The sequence below is a fragment of the Rutidosis leptorrhynchoides genome, chromosome 4 (assembly GCF_046630445.1).
Source record: "Rutidosis leptorrhynchoides isolate AG116_Rl617_1_P2 chromosome 4, CSIRO_AGI_Rlap_v1, whole genome shotgun sequence".
In the NCBI taxonomy this organism is placed as follows: domain Eukaryota; kingdom Viridiplantae; phylum Streptophyta; class Magnoliopsida; order Asterales; family Asteraceae; genus Rutidosis; species Rutidosis leptorrhynchoides.
In genome coordinates, this window is record NC_092336.1 from 591,634,627 (window position 1) to 591,651,928 (window position 17,302).

Below are 17,302 nucleotides of genomic sequence, written 5' to 3' on the forward strand. Positions count from 1 at the left end.
CTTGAATGTAATCCACCCCTGTTTTAATGAGTCCATTGACTATTAATCCATCCCCGTGTCCGGTCAAATGAACAATAATTTGTATTTATAAATATCCCGTCCATCGTGTCCGATTAAGCGTATGTGGTTATATATAGATACGTCAAATCATAACCTTTATATTAAATTAACGAGGTATCGTTAATTTAATATAAAGCCCATTAATAGTCCATAGTCTAATTTCCACAAGTGTCGTTCTTTTGTCCAAACCCCAATTATGGTCCAAAGCCCAATTACCCCATCTTAATATTTAGCCCAACATCACGATTACTTCGGCTCAAATAAGCATAATAATAACTTAAGTACGAGACATTAATTTAAAAAGGAGAACATAGTTTACATTGATTATTTATCGCGTAGTGTTACACGGAGAGAACTTCGACTTCAAAACCCGTAAAATAACCTTTACATTACCCAAACTAATCTAATATAAAACTAAACTAATTTATATTATATATATATATATATATATATATATATATATATATATATATATATATATATATATATATATCAGAGAGAGAGATTGATTTTTGGTGTCTCAAACTCGGCAGAAGCTCGTGCCTTTTATAGGCATTTCTGATTTTGGCTGCTCCGCTATCGCTTAGCAATTGTGCCTTCCAGCTCCGAGATCGTGAAGCGATGCACTCCAGCTCACCAACTTTTGGCCATTTGCTTATCTACGTTATTTAATATAATATATAATATATAAATAATTTATATAATTATTTAAATATTATATTTTATTCTTGTACATAGTAGACTTGTAATTTTTGGTCCGTTGCGTCGGGCGTTGATAGTTGGCTCAGGTTCCGGTTCCGGATTTTCGAACGCTTTTTCGTACAATTTAATATCTTGTACTTTGCGTTTCAAAACTTGTACTCTTGTCATTTTTAGACGTTTCTTATCAATAAATTGAACCATTTGAATTGTATCTTGTACATTTGAGCTTTTTGGACGTTTGCGTCTTCAAATCTTCGTTTTCGCCTTTTGTCTTCGCACTTATTTATTTAAACGAATATTACTTGAAAATAGAACAATTGCAACTAAAAACTTTACATATTGGAAGGATATTGCTACTAAATATATGTTCATTTGGAGCACTATCACATACGCTTTGTCCATACCCCTGCATACGAAAAAGAACCTGACAAATTTATTGAACCAGGTTAACTTCTTTCTCCTGCTTACTGAAAACACGAACTTCTTTCTCCTGCTTACTGAAAACACGAATATACATATATATATATATATATATATATATATATATATATATATATATATATATATATATATATATATATATATATATATATATATATATATATATATATATATATAAAATTAATTAAATAGATTTTGTAAAATATAGGTCTATGATGGACTCGACTTGGATGTCTAAATGTAGATCTACCCCTGAATTCGAAGAAGGACTCAACAAATTCTTTGAACGTATTTTCTCTAGAAAGGAAATAGGTGGTCATATATATTGTCCGTGCATAAATTGCGGTAATCTCAAAGGGGTTGATCGGGATGAGGCTAAATCACATCTGCTATGTGATGGTTTTTTCGAAGGCTATAAAATTCCAACTGTGCTTCTCGAACCAGGTGATAAACTAATGTGGGATGCTGAAGATGATATGGAAGGATTGGCCGAATGCATCTTCCATATGTTTGAAGATGAAGATGAAGATGAAGATGATGTTGATATCCCAGAAACTGAAAATCAGAGTAATGTACCAGACATAAATGTTGAAAGGTTTTATAAAGTATTGGGAGATGCAAAGAAAGAACTATATCCCGGCTGTAAGTTCTCTGTTCTTTCGTTCATTGTTAGGCTCTTCCATTCGAAGTGTGTTGGAAAATGTAGTGAAAAAGGATTCAGCATGATTCTTTACACAATGAGGGAAGCCTTCCCTCATGCTTCCATACTGAAGTCATTGTATGAAGTCAGGAAGTTAATAAGAGAGTTGGGTCTTGGTTATGAGAAAATTGATGCTTGTCCAAATGATTGTATGTTGTACTGGAAACAAAACAAGGACAAAATTATATGTGACGTATGTCAGACCTCAAGATATAAACAAAGTAACAATAATGATTCTGAAGAAGAGTCAACCACACAAGCTGATAATGATAGTGAGTATAAAGCTAAGAAGGTTGGAGCAAAGGTGTTGCGTTATTTTCCACTCATACCATGGTTGCAAAGATTGTTTATGTCTCCTAAAACATCCGAGTCCATGAGATGGCATCAAGAGAGTCGTACGAAAGATGGTCTATTAAGACATCCTGTAGATTCACCAGCCTGGAAAACATTCAATCATCAGAATCGTGAATTTGCTAAAGAACCTCGTAATGTGAGGCTTGGTTTGGCGACTGATGGGTTTAACCCTTTTGGAAACATGAGTGTTTCACATAGTACCTGGCCTGTTGTTTTGATACCGTATAATCTACCACCATGGTTGTGCATGAAAAAACCTTTTTTGTTCCTAACTTTACTTATACCTGGTCCATCTGCTCTAGGTAATAATATAGACGTCTATATGCAACCTCTAATTGATGAGTTGAAGGAGTTGTGGGATATTGGAGTTAATACTTATGATGCATCCACAAAGAGTAACTTCCCACTGCGTGCATGTTTGCTATGGACGATAAGTGACTTTCCTGCTTATGCAAATTTATCGTGCTGGAGCACTAAAGGTAAATTAGCTTGTCCTTCTTGCCATAAGGAAACCAAATCAATACGGTTATCAAACTCCCACAAAGATATCTTCATGGCACATCGTCGCTGGTTGGAAATGTTGCATGCTTTCCGTTTTTTAAAAGATGCTTTTGATGACACGGAAGAACATGAAGGCCCACCCCGTTGTTTAACATGGGAACAAGTGCTTGAGGTCCTGAAAGGTTTTAATAAAAAATTTGGAAAACTTGTGAAGGATAACCCATTGATGTGTGAAATCTAGTATATAATAAATCTCTGGGAAATGTCGGTTTAAAGATTACTACACACTAACGAGCAGTGTACCCGATCGTACAGTAGTATAAAATTGGTAATTCCGAAATCGTTCCAAGGACAGTTTAAACGTGAGAATTAAGATTGCAACTAATAAAAATAAACTAAGTTAATCTATGAAAATTGAAAGTACTAGATAATTTGTTTTGTGGCTATTTAACGATTAGCCAAATCAAGGATAGATTAAAAATAAAAGACAATATTTTTGTGTTTTTAAATTTATAGAAAATAAATGCAGACTTAACGAAAAGTAAAGATATTTGAATTCAATAGATAAAAGAATGTTCGCCTAGATCTCCTATTCGCAGTGTCAGATGATTTATTATTAAGCTCTAGTTCTATTTATCAATACATGCAACTACAGAGTCGGTTTACCTAGAGTTCTCTTTAGCAAACACGTCAAACTAGGATTTATTGGCTTAGGGTTCTCTTTCACCAAAGACCTCTTTCGTTTGTGACTTAGTAATTAGATAATTATAAGATTAAGATTCAATTGGTTACGCGTTCGCTTCACATAATTCACCCCTATTTTGTTCAATCTATGTTACCCGGTTTACCCCCTTGGTCCAGTAAGCACCCAATTGGTTAAGACAAATCAATTGGAAATTAGTTCACTAAATTGAAACAGGGTTCCCTTTGTTCAAACAAGATCACTAATCAATCCAAGTAACAATAATCAAATCCAATAAGAATGGTTCTTAATCAAAACTCATAATTATCATGCATTAATCAAATTAAACATTAAAGTATCATCCAAACACATACGAATATTCAATCTAGTCAAACATTAAAGTACATAGCCAACAATCATGACTAACACCAAATCACAAATAAACAATTAAGAGTATTCATTATGATGATAAGAATTAAACCTAATGAAAATTGTGTTCTTGAATGATAAACGGATCGAGACGCGTTTCCGGAATGATTGAGGTGTTAGAATGATCTTGGGATTCCCCAAAAAATCACCCTTTTTCGTCAAAAAGCTGCTGGAATTCGTCTGGATGCAAGAATGAATAATTAGGGTATTTTTCGGGCCTTACATACCTTCCAAAATTACCTGGACCGACATACCGCCGCGCCGCGGCCCTCTATTATCGCGCTGCGATAATACATGTGAACTGGGACCTTCTTAAATCTGCTTCTGATCTTGAAACTAAGAAAATGCCGCGCCGCGGCCCCATTTGTCGCGCCGCGACATACAACTGGTTTTGAACCCTTCTCTGAACCCTTTCCTAATATTGAAAATAGTTAATCTCCGCGCCGCGGCCAATGCCATCGCGCCGCGACATAACACATGAACTGATATCTCGTTTTTCTTTGCACTTTTTCAACACAAATACTAACTCAAAACCAAAATACCCGATATGTACTTAGCGTTTTAAACCTCGGTGCACCAATCGATTAACAAAATGACTCAAAAACTCTAAAGAATGCAACTCTTCTATATTTAGCTCTTCAAACTCGAACATTCTCAATATTATCAAAATAAACACCAAATCGTATTCGAACGGACTAAAATGTGATCGATATCGCTAAGGAAAACATGTTTAAAATATGCGATATCAAACCACCCCACACTAGAGTTTTGCTTGTCCTCAAGCAATAGAACTCGAAATTAATCTTCTACCATATTATAACATCTTCAAAAACGTAAGTAGAACTATGCGTACAACCAACTAACCAACAACTAGCGTGGGCACGATTTTGGAATAAATATCAACCATACCTCCCACTTGCATTCCCCCGAAATTAACTTCTCAAACCTCAAGCAATTAATATGAACAAAGTAGCTAAATATAATCTCGAATAGCGTACCATAATAATGAGGTAGAGAATCTCGAACCATAATGTAAGTCTTCAAAAGAACCGGGAATCAAGTGAGAGCCAAACACCAAAGATATGACAATCGAACGCATGTGCGAAAAAGAACGCACGGGCTACCCCACAATTGGTCAAGCCAATGCCTCCCACAGTACCTAACATTGTGAGATGTCGGTAAGAAAATAATGTGCTTAGGAGGATACACATTACGTCCAGATATCATCGATAATCATGAGGTAATCATCTAATCTGTTAAGTCAATCATAAAGATTGAAGTTCATTAGGCTTAAAAGCTGATATCTTACCTTCCCGGAGGTTATCCAACTGGGGATCTGATCAATCACAGATTCGTGTATCATGGTGCGCTCCCATTTGACGAGATAGATCTCCCTCATCGAGATAAGTCTGACTATCAGTTTCCCTGTTTGATGTTGAGGCCTGGTAGATTTCCAATCGATGTTAGCAATGACTTTTCAAGACTTTTCGTCACCCTACAACTGGTTTGGACTACAACTTCTGAAATAAATCATCAAGTGTGTCGATTTGGAGACTTTACTCCTCGGGTTATATAAAGTGGTCGGGTGCAACATTGTCCTTGTTAGGAGAAACAATGAGGATCGCCCTATTAAAGTTTTCGATCTAGCGCATGGCCTAATTTTGACCACACGATACAATCACCGTTCATATGGTTGACACCCATCTGGGTGCAAGTGACCTACGATTGAATTCTTAAAGAATTCGTAGGATTTCACATTCAATGGTAATGAACGTGGTTGAAATTAATTCCAAGTTGCCTACTTCCTACATGACAAGCTTTTATGCTTGTTTTAAGAAAGGTAGGAAGTAGATACTACCCTTCCGATAAATCCCAAAAACCTTTGGGTGCCATAGCTTTTGACTATGAGCTGTGTTGTCTAAGCAAACACAAGCACGTAGCTATTGTTCCTAAAAAGGACAACACTGGTGAAGCTCAAGGCTCTTCTTCTGTCACACCCCCAAATAGGGCCTGGGGTATTTGTGACTAATTATATCAAATCACAGTTGTATAAATGAGAACGACTCTATATGAGACATTTTATTGAGTTTTGCAGCGGAAGATAAATAGATTACATTGTATTTAGAACATTAAATGTCTTTAATTGATATGATATATAATGAAGACTCCAAGCATAGCAAGCAATCATCATCAAAGCAGCAGATATACACCGGAAGCAATATTTAAGTACCTGAGAATAAACATGCTTAAAAAGTCAACACGAGGTTGAGTGGTTCATAGGTTTATTATAAATCAATAGTTCAGTATAGTATTAGACCACAAGATTTAAGTTTAAAGTTGATTGATACCCATCATATCAATCTAACGAGTTGATGTAGTTTGTAATATCGCGACTAAACAGAATTTTACCCCGAGACACCTTGAACAGTCAGTGTCATTTTGAATCATTATTATGTAACCAAAGACCAGAGGTCAAATGATTAGAGATGTTACTCTCAATAGCGCTATTCATAATAACTAAGTTTGCGTTCACCAAGCAATTAACGATATTACGGCAGGGATTTAGCATGACAAAGCACGTATTCAGCATAAAAGTTTGAGTACTTGTGTCTAACATGTAAAACAGTTATAAAAGTTGCGCATGTATTCTCAGCCCAATAATATAGATAAAAAGGGAGCTATGAAAACTCACGATACGATACGATAGTTTGTAGTAAATATGTGTATGATGGCACTGAACAAGTGTAGAGTTGTCCTCGGATTCACGAACCTATATCAAGTATGTATATTAAAACATATAATGACAATTAACCTGTTTATATATTAATATTATTAATATACTTCTTATATTAATAATTAATTACTTAATTAGTTATATTCCTTTTTATATATTTCAAATTAATACTTGATATATGTATATATCATATTTAATGTATATGATATGTCTTTTATTATGAATATCATATTTTAGTGTTTAAACGTATCATATCATGTATTAAAACTTATTATATATTTGTTTTCAATATTTGAAATAAGTATTTAATGTTAATTTAAAAAGGTAAATTAAACTATTTTAGTGTTAGTAATAATAATCATAAAAATAATTATATTAGTATTAATGTTAATAACTTTAATAATAATTGTAGTTCTTAATAAAAATGATCAGTTTAATAATAATGATAATGAAAATAATTTTGATAATAATACTTGATACTAGTATTAATAATAATAATAACAATAAGTTTTAATGATAGGAAAAATGATAATTTTTGTAAAAATGATAATAATGAAAGTACTTTTTAATAATAATAATACTAATAAAGATAAAATGATATTAATACTAATAACAATGATAATGATAATAATTTGTATTGTTTTCGAAATAATAATAATAATAATAAAAATTCTAATCATAATAATGATAATACTATTTAAAATGATAATAATAATGATAATTTTAATGATAATACTAATAATCTTAATGATATAAATAATAATACTTATAATGATGTTAGTAGTAATAATAATAATAATTATAATAATAACAGTAATAGTAATAATAATACTAATAATAACAATAATAATAATAATAATAATAATAATAATAATAATAATAATAATAATAATAATAATAATAATAATAATAATAATAATAATAATAATAATAATAATAATAATAATAATAATAATAATAATAATAGAAATAATAATAATAATAATAATAATAATAATAATAATAATAACATAATTAAAAGCTACCTTTAAAAGGTTTGAAAGGCTTTTCAAAAAAATATGTTGCTACCCGGACTCGTACCCGAGACCTTTCGCTTAACCCGATACTCCCTTAACCACTCGACCAAACTTGTTTTTCTGATTAAACTCCCCCTCATTTTTTATTTAACGCGAAATTCGAATTCATCTTCATCTTCATTATCATCAAAACCCAATCGAACCAAAAATCTTTTACTCTTAATTATAACTAAAAATATGATTTTAAGATTTATTATTCAAGAGATAACAATTATTTGAGATTAATTAACAACAAAAGAAAAATAAATAAAAAATAAGAAAAGCTGCTGCTGTTCGAAACTTTTAAAGAGAAAAAATTTGATTTCGATTTTATGGACGTTTTTACATTATACTTATAACATGAAACATGTTTTAAATCATAACTAAAAACTTTTTGGATTGTTAATTTCAACAGAAACGTCAAAACGATCACCAATTTCTCGATGAACAATTTCATTGACTTTTTGATTTAAAAGTTTGACTCCAAAATTCGAAGTCAATAGAAAGAATTAAATCTTGAAAACTTACAGATAGTTTAAGTGGATTATTCCTAACACAACTGCAATTCCAATTTTTGAAATGGATTTTGTTTTGAGTTTTGGCGAAAATGGATCAAGAACAGGTATCGGCAGTAAAAAAATAATATCTGTTTAAATTTTGATAATTGATTGAGAGGAAGTCGACTGGTTTTATAAAGGAAATTGTGATCGTTTGATACAGTTTGTGAGAATATAAAACAGATTGAAGAGAAAGCAGGTCACGATGATAAAAGTAATACAGATACCTAATCCACTTTTTATAAAATATTTGAAAAGTAAAAATGCAGATAAAAATATATATAAAAAAATATAAAAGCAGATTACCATTGAAAAAAAAAATACAGATAGTATCTTGACCTAATTTAGGTATTACTCTTTTTTTCATTTTATTTAATTATGATTAATAATTAATAATTATATTAATAATAATAATAATAATAATTATTATATTAATAATAATATTAATATTATTAATGATAAATAATAATAAAAATAATAATAATAATATAAATAACAAGAATAATGACATTCATTAATATTTAGGTTAATAATAATAATAATATCATTAATAATAAATGATATTTTTATAATAATACTTTTAATACAACAATATTATCTTGTATAAAATTTTACATTTTTAGTTATATTATTTAAGTCAAGTTTATATATATATATATATATATATATATATATATATATATATATATATATATATATATATATATATATATATATATATATATATATATATATATATATATATATATATATATATATATATATATTTAAAAATATTTGTTAGTCGAGGTTTAATGAATTCATGTAAAGATTTTGTTCAAATTCTGTCAGAAATTTCTGAGTTGTTATAGTACCTACCCGTTAAAAGAAATTTCGTCCCGAAATTTAGTTGTTGCCATCAGTCGGAGTTGTTTGTAAACAGGTGAGGATATTTTCATTTTATTTGGTTTTCACGATCCCAGGTATGCTCGGGGCCTTGCGTGAATTCCAACGGATAGAATATTGTTTTGTTTCAAGAGTTTAAATCATACGAACCATAAATTCTACGAAGTGCATTTTATTATTAATGTGGAGGTTATCTGAAGGATTTAATAAGAGTGTCATTGATTATGTTTTTTTAGAAAGAGATGATGACGTTATACAAGCATTTCAATACACATGAAATGTGTTATGAATAATAGTGAGCTTATTTAAACCTTGAGAGTTTATGTCACAATATTAGGGTAGACAAAACAGAGAGGATTTCATGAAAATCATAGTCAGGAAGTTTGATGGAGATCGTCATTCTTTACAACAAGAATGATGAATATGAGTTGAAAATTAGAGTTTTATCGACATTAAATAATATGAATAAAATGATTCGATTATAGAAAGAGTATAAGTAAAGCTATCACGAAAGAGTGAAATGAGGAAATTAAATGTTCGCCTTAACTTTTTGACATAGTCACGATTGATTTCCAGAATTCAAGGGATTAAAAGAAATCTTCGTAATCTATAAGATTTGATTCTCCGGTAATTAAGAAAATTAGGATTTTATTTAATTGAATGCGGTGAATTTCCTCGATTGCTGTGTCTGGAATTTTGCTATAAATTAGCTTCTTTCGTTTCATTATCTTTACCACTTCTATACTTTCTTTCCTCAATTCATACTTCCAAAAGATTTGTTAATATGCTCAATCCAGTTCTTGTTCTTGACCTTATATTGGTTATCGCCACAATCTTCCTTCTTTTCCAACTCCCACCAGAGGAGTCTGTTTACTTCTATTATGCTCTAGGATTTATTGTATTTTTAGTTCTCCCGTGTCTTTATATTGCTATACGTATTGATATACACGGTTTGTAATTTCTGTGTCGTTATCGGGCTTTACATTTTCCCTTATATGTCGAAGCTTCATGCTTTTGTAAACAAGTAACAATCCAGAAGTCGTAGGTATGAAGTTTCGAATGATCATAATATATAAAGTAGAAAGAAAAGGTAATAGCACGAATTGATTTGTCAAATTACCAGAATATCAGGAAAAGATATAACTATCAAGAAAATATGTTCTTGATATGTTTAGAGATTTAAGTAGAATGTAAGAGTCGTGTAACATGGAAAATGATGATTATAAAGTCTATGAATCATCATCTTCCATTAAAAATTTAGCACGACTTACTGTAATATAATCACATTAGCCTGACGTCATTATATTATACTAACTCATGCTTCAATTCCCAACACTTCTTCAAAACATTTATAATTTAAACTTGAATTTTACATTATATAGAAACTAAAACAGTTTCCTTTATGATGTAATAAAGATATCGTAAAGAGATAATTAATTGCGGACAAGAATCGTTATGAAGATATCTTCAGAAATAAAGAGGATATTTATAACGAAAGATACGATGATATCTTAGAATTTTCTAAGATCGAATGATAATGAGGAAAATTCTTCCGTAAAGATTCAGAATGCGTAAAAATATCTTCTGTGTTTTTCATCGGAAATCGAATCATCTAGATTCTTTGATTACAGGTTTAGTCCTTGGAATTTGTCCACAGCTTCCTTCATGTTTTGCTCAATCCGTCTTTCAATACCAGATTTTCTTTTGAGCTTTTCCAACACACAATTCTTTATTATCAAGTTCTGGTCATTAAGACCATCTACGGCCTTTGCTGCTGCATCATCATTATTAAGGTTAACGAATCTGAATCGTTGGTTATAGTTCTAAGGTGTTTTCAAGAATTTTGAAGAATGTACAATGTAACATTTTAATGTGAGATATAAATATTTCTCGGGTATTACCTACCTGTTAAAATATTTTCACAATTAACAGTTTGTACAAAAGAGTTTTAATTACAGTTTTTATGAAAATATACGTACATATATATTTTCCTTCAGATGTAATCATGGATTTAATGAGTTAATATAATATTAAACTCATTTGATTTACGGTTGAAACGAGAATGAATAATCTCCAAAACCTTAAAGATTTCATAATTGTCGCAAAATATTTCGCTAATGAAGTTATGAATCAATACATTCGTCGTTACACTTGATTTATTATGAAATGGAGTTTATTGTGTTGAAGCAGTGATTAACGATTGCTAAGTCATTAACGAAGGATGTACATCATAGCATATTAGTGATATGAATTAACCAAGTAGTACATACTAGTTAAGATTCACACGTAATAGCTTTGTACGAAAAGATTTATTATTGTTCCAAATCAAATATATATATATATATATATATATATATATATATATATATATATATATATATAGTATACATATATAATTTTTCACGAAGAATGAGTCAATACATCTTAACTCATTATTACTAATATTTCTTGGTATCTATGGGGCGTATGATGTTTTTGTTTGAGGTACTAAGTGGGATGCGGATGTTGTTGTTGATGAAGCTGATGCTATTGGTGGTGATGTTGATGGTACTGCTGGTACTGGTGGTGATGCTGGTTATGATGCTAGTGCTGCTGATGCTTATAGATATCGCACCGTATTCTCCAGAGCCACCACTCGAGCGCGAAGCTCGTTGAATTCTTCTACTATTCCGGGATGATTGGCGGTTGGAACAAAGGGGTGAATAAGATCTAAAATCTTCGATATTATATATTCGTGACGGGATACCCTGGAAAGAAGAGAGAAAATGGTGTTTCAGACTAGTTCGCCGGTAAGCGCTTCAGGTTCTTCACCAAGAGGTGAATTCGCTTGGTGGAAGGGATCACCTTCTTCTTGTCTCCATTGATTAAGTCGACTACGAACCCATCCCCAATTCATCCAAAATAGATGTTGGCTGATTGGTTCGTTTGTTCCGGTTACGCTGCCATTGGAGCTCGAGGAGTTCGAGGAATCCATATTATGTGTTTTGGAATAGGGTTTAATATGAAATGGGTGTTGGATATTGAATGATATATTCGTTTCCTTGAATACGTATATATAGCAAAAGATTTCCGTAATTTACGAAGGAAATTTAGGAAAAATGTTAGACAAAGTCTATTGGGATAGATATGATAAGATTTGATGTGTTTATACTCCATTTATGTAATAATGGCAGTATGACGTGTCTAGATTTAAAAATGATAAGTATGTAATCAGGTAAACTTTCGATTAAAGACTTTCAATTCGTAATGGCCTATTCAGGTCTAGGGGCTTGAGTTATAGGATCCTTTAAATCGGTAATCCAAACCCTTCCATTCTAGAGTTTCGTAGACGCCACTCGTCAAGAAATTTCAATGATCAAAATAACGAGAAAGCAAAGATTTTTAAAAGTAATGAATATGATTAGTAGAGATTTCAAGAATCATGGTTAACCTTTCATGTAATACATATGTAATACACAAAACCATGATAGATGACAAAGGAATGTCGAGAATTTCAGAAATCATGGTGTCGTATTTAAATGTGGTGGTAGAATTGGATAGTACTTAGGAAAGTGAGCAGAGTTCTTAGATTGGCTTGGCATTCTAAGATAAGTAAAGTTTCTAAAGTATAGTGTAGCATTTAACAATTAAAGGCAACAATTAAAGGCACTATGGTCAAGGAAAGTTGTAGTCCTACATTGCTAAGGTACCTAATTGTATAAGGCACACTTAAAATGCAATCCTGGTTCTTTACAACAGCCTGCTCTGATACAAATCTGTCACACCCCCAAATAGGGCCTAGGGTATTTGTGACTAATTATATCAAATCACAGTTGTATAAATGAGAAAGACTCTATATGAGACGTTTTATTGAGTTTTGCAGCGGAAGATAAATAGATTACATTGTATTTAGAGCATTAAATGTCTTTAATTGATATGATATGTAATGAAGACTCCAAGCATAGCAAACAATCATCATCAAAGCAGCAGATATACAGCGGAAGCAATATTTAAGTACCTGAGAATAAACATGCTTAAAAAGTCAACACGAGATTGAGTGAGTTCATAGGTTTATTATAAATCAATAGTTCAGTATAGTATTAGACCACAAGATTTAAGTTTAAAGTTGATTGATACCCATCATATCAATCTAAAGAGTTGCTGTAGTTTGTAATATCGCGACTAAACTGTATTTTACCCCGAGACACCTTGAACAGTCAGTGTCAGTTGAATCATTATTATGTAACCAAAGACCAGAGGTCAAATGATTAGAGACGTTACTCTCAATAGCGCTATTCATAATAACTAAGTTTGCGTTCACCAAGCAATTAACGATATTACAGCGGGGATTTAGCATGTCAAAGCACGTATTCAGCATAAAAGTTTGAGTACTTGTGTCTAACATGTAAAACAGTTATAAAAGTTGCGCATGTATTCTCAGCCCAAAAATATAGATAAAAAGGGAGCTATGAAAACTCACGATACGATACCATAGTTTGTAGTAAATATGTGTATGATGGCACTGAACAAGTGTAGAGTTGTCCTCGGATTCATGAACCTATATCAAGTATGTATATTAAAACATATAATGACAATTAACCTGTTTATATATTAATGTTATTAATATACTTCTTATATTAATAATTCATTACTTAATTAGTTATATTCCTTTTTATATATTTCAAATTAATACTTGATATATGTATATATCATATTTAATGTATATGATATGTCTTTTATTATGAATATCATATTTTAGTGTTTAAACGTATCATATCATGTATTAAAACTTATTATATATTTGTTTTCAATATTTGAAATAAGTATTTAATGTTAATTTAAAAAGGTAAATTAAAATATTTTAGTGTTAGTAATAATAATCATAAAATAATTATATTAGTATTAATGTTAATAACTTTAATAATAATGATAATGAAAATAATTTTGATAATAATACTTGATACTAGTATTAATAATAATAATAATAATAACAATAAGTTTTAATGATAGCAAAAATGATAATTTTTGTAAAAATGATAATAATGATAGTACTTTTTAATAATAATAAAACTAATAAAGATAAAATGATATTAATACAAATAACAATGATAATGATAATAATTTGTATTGTTTTCAAAATAATAATAATAATAATAAAAATTCTAATCATAATAATGATAATACTATTTAAAATGATAATAATAATGATAATTTTAATAATAATAGTAATAATCTTAATGATATAAATAATAATACTTATAATGATGTTAGTAGTAATAATAATAATAATAATTATAATAATAACAGTAATAGTAATAATAATACTAATAATAATAATAATAATAATAATAATAATAATAATAATAATAATAATAATAATAATAATAATAATAATAATAATAATAATAATAACATAATTAAAAGTTACCTTTAAAAGGTTTGAAAGGCTTTTCAAAAAAATATGTTGCTACCCGGACTCGAACCCGAGACCTTTCGCTTAACCCGATACTCCCTTAACCACTCGATCAAACTTGTTTTTCTGATTAAACTCCCACCCCCCCCCCCCCCCCCCCCCGTTTTTTATTTAACCCGAAATTCGAATTCATGTTCATCTTCATTATCATCAAAACCCAATCGAACCAAAAATCTTTTACTCTTAATTATAACTACAAATATGATTTTAAGATTTATTATTCAACAGATAACAATTATTTGAGATTAATTAACAACAAAAGAAAAATAAATAAAAAAAATAAGAAAAGCTGCTGCTGTTCGAAACTTTTAAAGAGAAAAATTTGATTTCGATTTTATGGACGTTTTTACATTATACTTATAACATGAAACATGTTTTAAATCATAACTAAAAACTTTTTGGATTGTTAATTTCAACAGAAACGTCAAAACGATCACCAATTTCTCGATGAACAATTTCATTGACTTTTTGATTTAAAAGTTTGACTCCAAAATTCGAAGTCAATAGAAAGAATTAAATCTTGAAAACTTACAGATAGTTTAAGTGGATTATTCCTAACACAGCTGCAATTCCAATTTTTGAAATGGATTTTGTTTTGAGTTTTGGTGAAAATGGATCAAGAACAGTTATCGGCAGTAAAAAAATTAAATAATATCTGTTTAAATTTTGATAATTGATTGAGAGGAAGTCGACTGGTTTTATAAAGGAAATTATGATCGTTTGATACAGTTTGTGAGGATGTTGACTGGTAATCACGATCATAAAAAAAATATAAAACAGATTGAAGAGAAAGCAGTCACGATGATAAAAATAATACAGATACCTAACCCACTTTTTATAAAATATTTAAAAAGTAAAAATGCAGATAAAAATATATATAAAAAAATATAAAAGCAGATTACCATTGAAAAAAAATACAGATAGTGTCTTGACCTAATTTAGGTATTACTCTTTTTTTCATTTTATTTAATTATGATTAATAATTAATAATTATATTAATAATAATAATAATAATAATTATATTAATAATAATATTAATATTATTAATGATAAATAATAATAAAAATAATAATAATAATATAAATAACAAGAATAATGACATTTATTAATATTTAGGTTAATAATAATAATAATATCATTAATAATAAATGATATTTTTATAATAATACTTTTAATACAACAATATTATCTTGTATAAAATTTTATATTTTTAGTTATATTATTTAAGTCAAGTTTATATATATATATATATATATATATATATATATATATATATATATATATATATATATATATATATATATATATATATATATATATATATATTTATTTATTTATTTATTTATTTATTTATTTATTTATTTAAAATTATTTGTTAGTCGAGGTTTAATGAATTCATGCAAAGATTTTGTTCAAATTCTGTCGGAAATTTCCGGGTTGTTATATCTTCCCACAGTATCACACCATTAGATGATGTAATAATAAAATGGTATAGTTTCGGAAGTCTGATATACCAAGTAACCAAAAGTTTTTGATCTGGCACGTGATTCGGTCACAATCACGCTATGCAATCACCGCTCTCTCACGATTTACACCCGTTTTGGTACAGGTAACCTGCTATTGAGTTCCCCGAACTCGTAGGATTTCATGTCCAAGATAATGAACACGTGAAATGATTTTGGCTTCTTTGAAATCACGAAATACGCCATAAAATACCAAGCCAAATCAAAACCAATTTTCATAACAAAGGTTTTGGCCGAATTTTCAATTGTTTTTATACTTTTTATTTTATTTTTAAACTAACTTTTCTATTTTTTTTTATTTTTCCCCTAATTATTCAATTTTTTTATGACCAAAACCCGTGAAACGTCAAGTCTTTTTAGATTAAAACTACTATGATGATGATTCCATTAACAACCAACCTGAGAGATTTACATCCTCACCCCACACTTGAGATCAAGTAATGTCCCCATCACTTGAGATAAAAAATAGATAAAAATCGAAAAGGCTATGTGAGAAAGAAAATATAAAAATTTATCGAGCTTAACCACTGATCGCGGAATGCCAGTGACAGATGAGGCTGAACTGACTGCCAGCATAAGAACATCGTCCATTCCCGATTATCACACCAATATCATCAATTATGTAGTTTTGCTGAACTTAATGCCAGACTTGAAAAATCGTTTCGCCATCAAATCTAAGAAAAGAAAAACAAAAAACTACATAACTGGACAAGGTGGCACCACCCGATGCCTAAACACCTTGCCCCCAAAAATAAGTTTCAAAGTACATAATCAGAATACATAATTATCCAAATACAGACTAAAGGAAAGGAAATAGTTTTAAACAAATTACAACATAATCAACGGGCTCGCAGGCCCTCCTCACTGAAAACTATCATACGGCCAATTGCCGTACGGGTATTGCTGCTGAAACCTCAGACGCGCATCCTCCAACCTTTCCTGCTCACTATAGATCGGAGCCTGCACTCGTGGCCGAACTGGACTATGATAATACACGGGTGTCTGAGAAGTAGTACCATAATAATGATCTGGGTTGAAGTAGAAAATACGAGCATTGTGCCTTTGCCAATCGTTCCCATAAGTAATCCATTGCTGGCCATGCACGGACTCAGCCAACCTTTCTTCTTGATGTAACGTACTCTCCTTGACCCGCTGCTAACTATCCCACAGACGGTCATTATGTGACCGTTGATCTCCCCGAAAATCATTAAAACTATCTGACACACC

At 30.1% G+C, this 17,302-nt stretch overlaps 1 protein-coding gene across 1 annotated transcript; it reads left to right on the forward strand.

Moving 5' to 3' along the window:
* The first annotated feature begins 1,418 nt into the window (after window positions 1-1,418).
* On the forward strand, window positions 1,419-17,088 carry LOC139842915 (uncharacterized). Its single transcript, XM_071833012.1, has 2 exons — window positions 1,419-2,930; window positions 16,930-17,088. The coding sequence occupies exons 1-2, from the start codon at window positions 1,419-1,421 to the stop codon at window positions 17,086-17,088; spliced, it is 1,671 nt and encodes a 556-aa protein (XP_071689113.1).
* The last annotated feature ends 214 nt before the right edge of the window (window positions 17,089-17,302 follow it).

Excerpts from the sequence above, each read along its gene's own strand:
- LOC139842915 (XM_071833012.1), top strand. The coding sequence starts at position 1,419 with ATGGACTCGACTTGGATGTCTAAATGTAGATCTACCCCTGAATTCGAA. Across the intron at positions 2,931-16,929 it reads CATGGGAACAAGTGCTTGAG|GCCCTCCTCACTGAAAACTA; the intron begins GTCCTGAAAGGT and ends ACGGGCTCGCAG.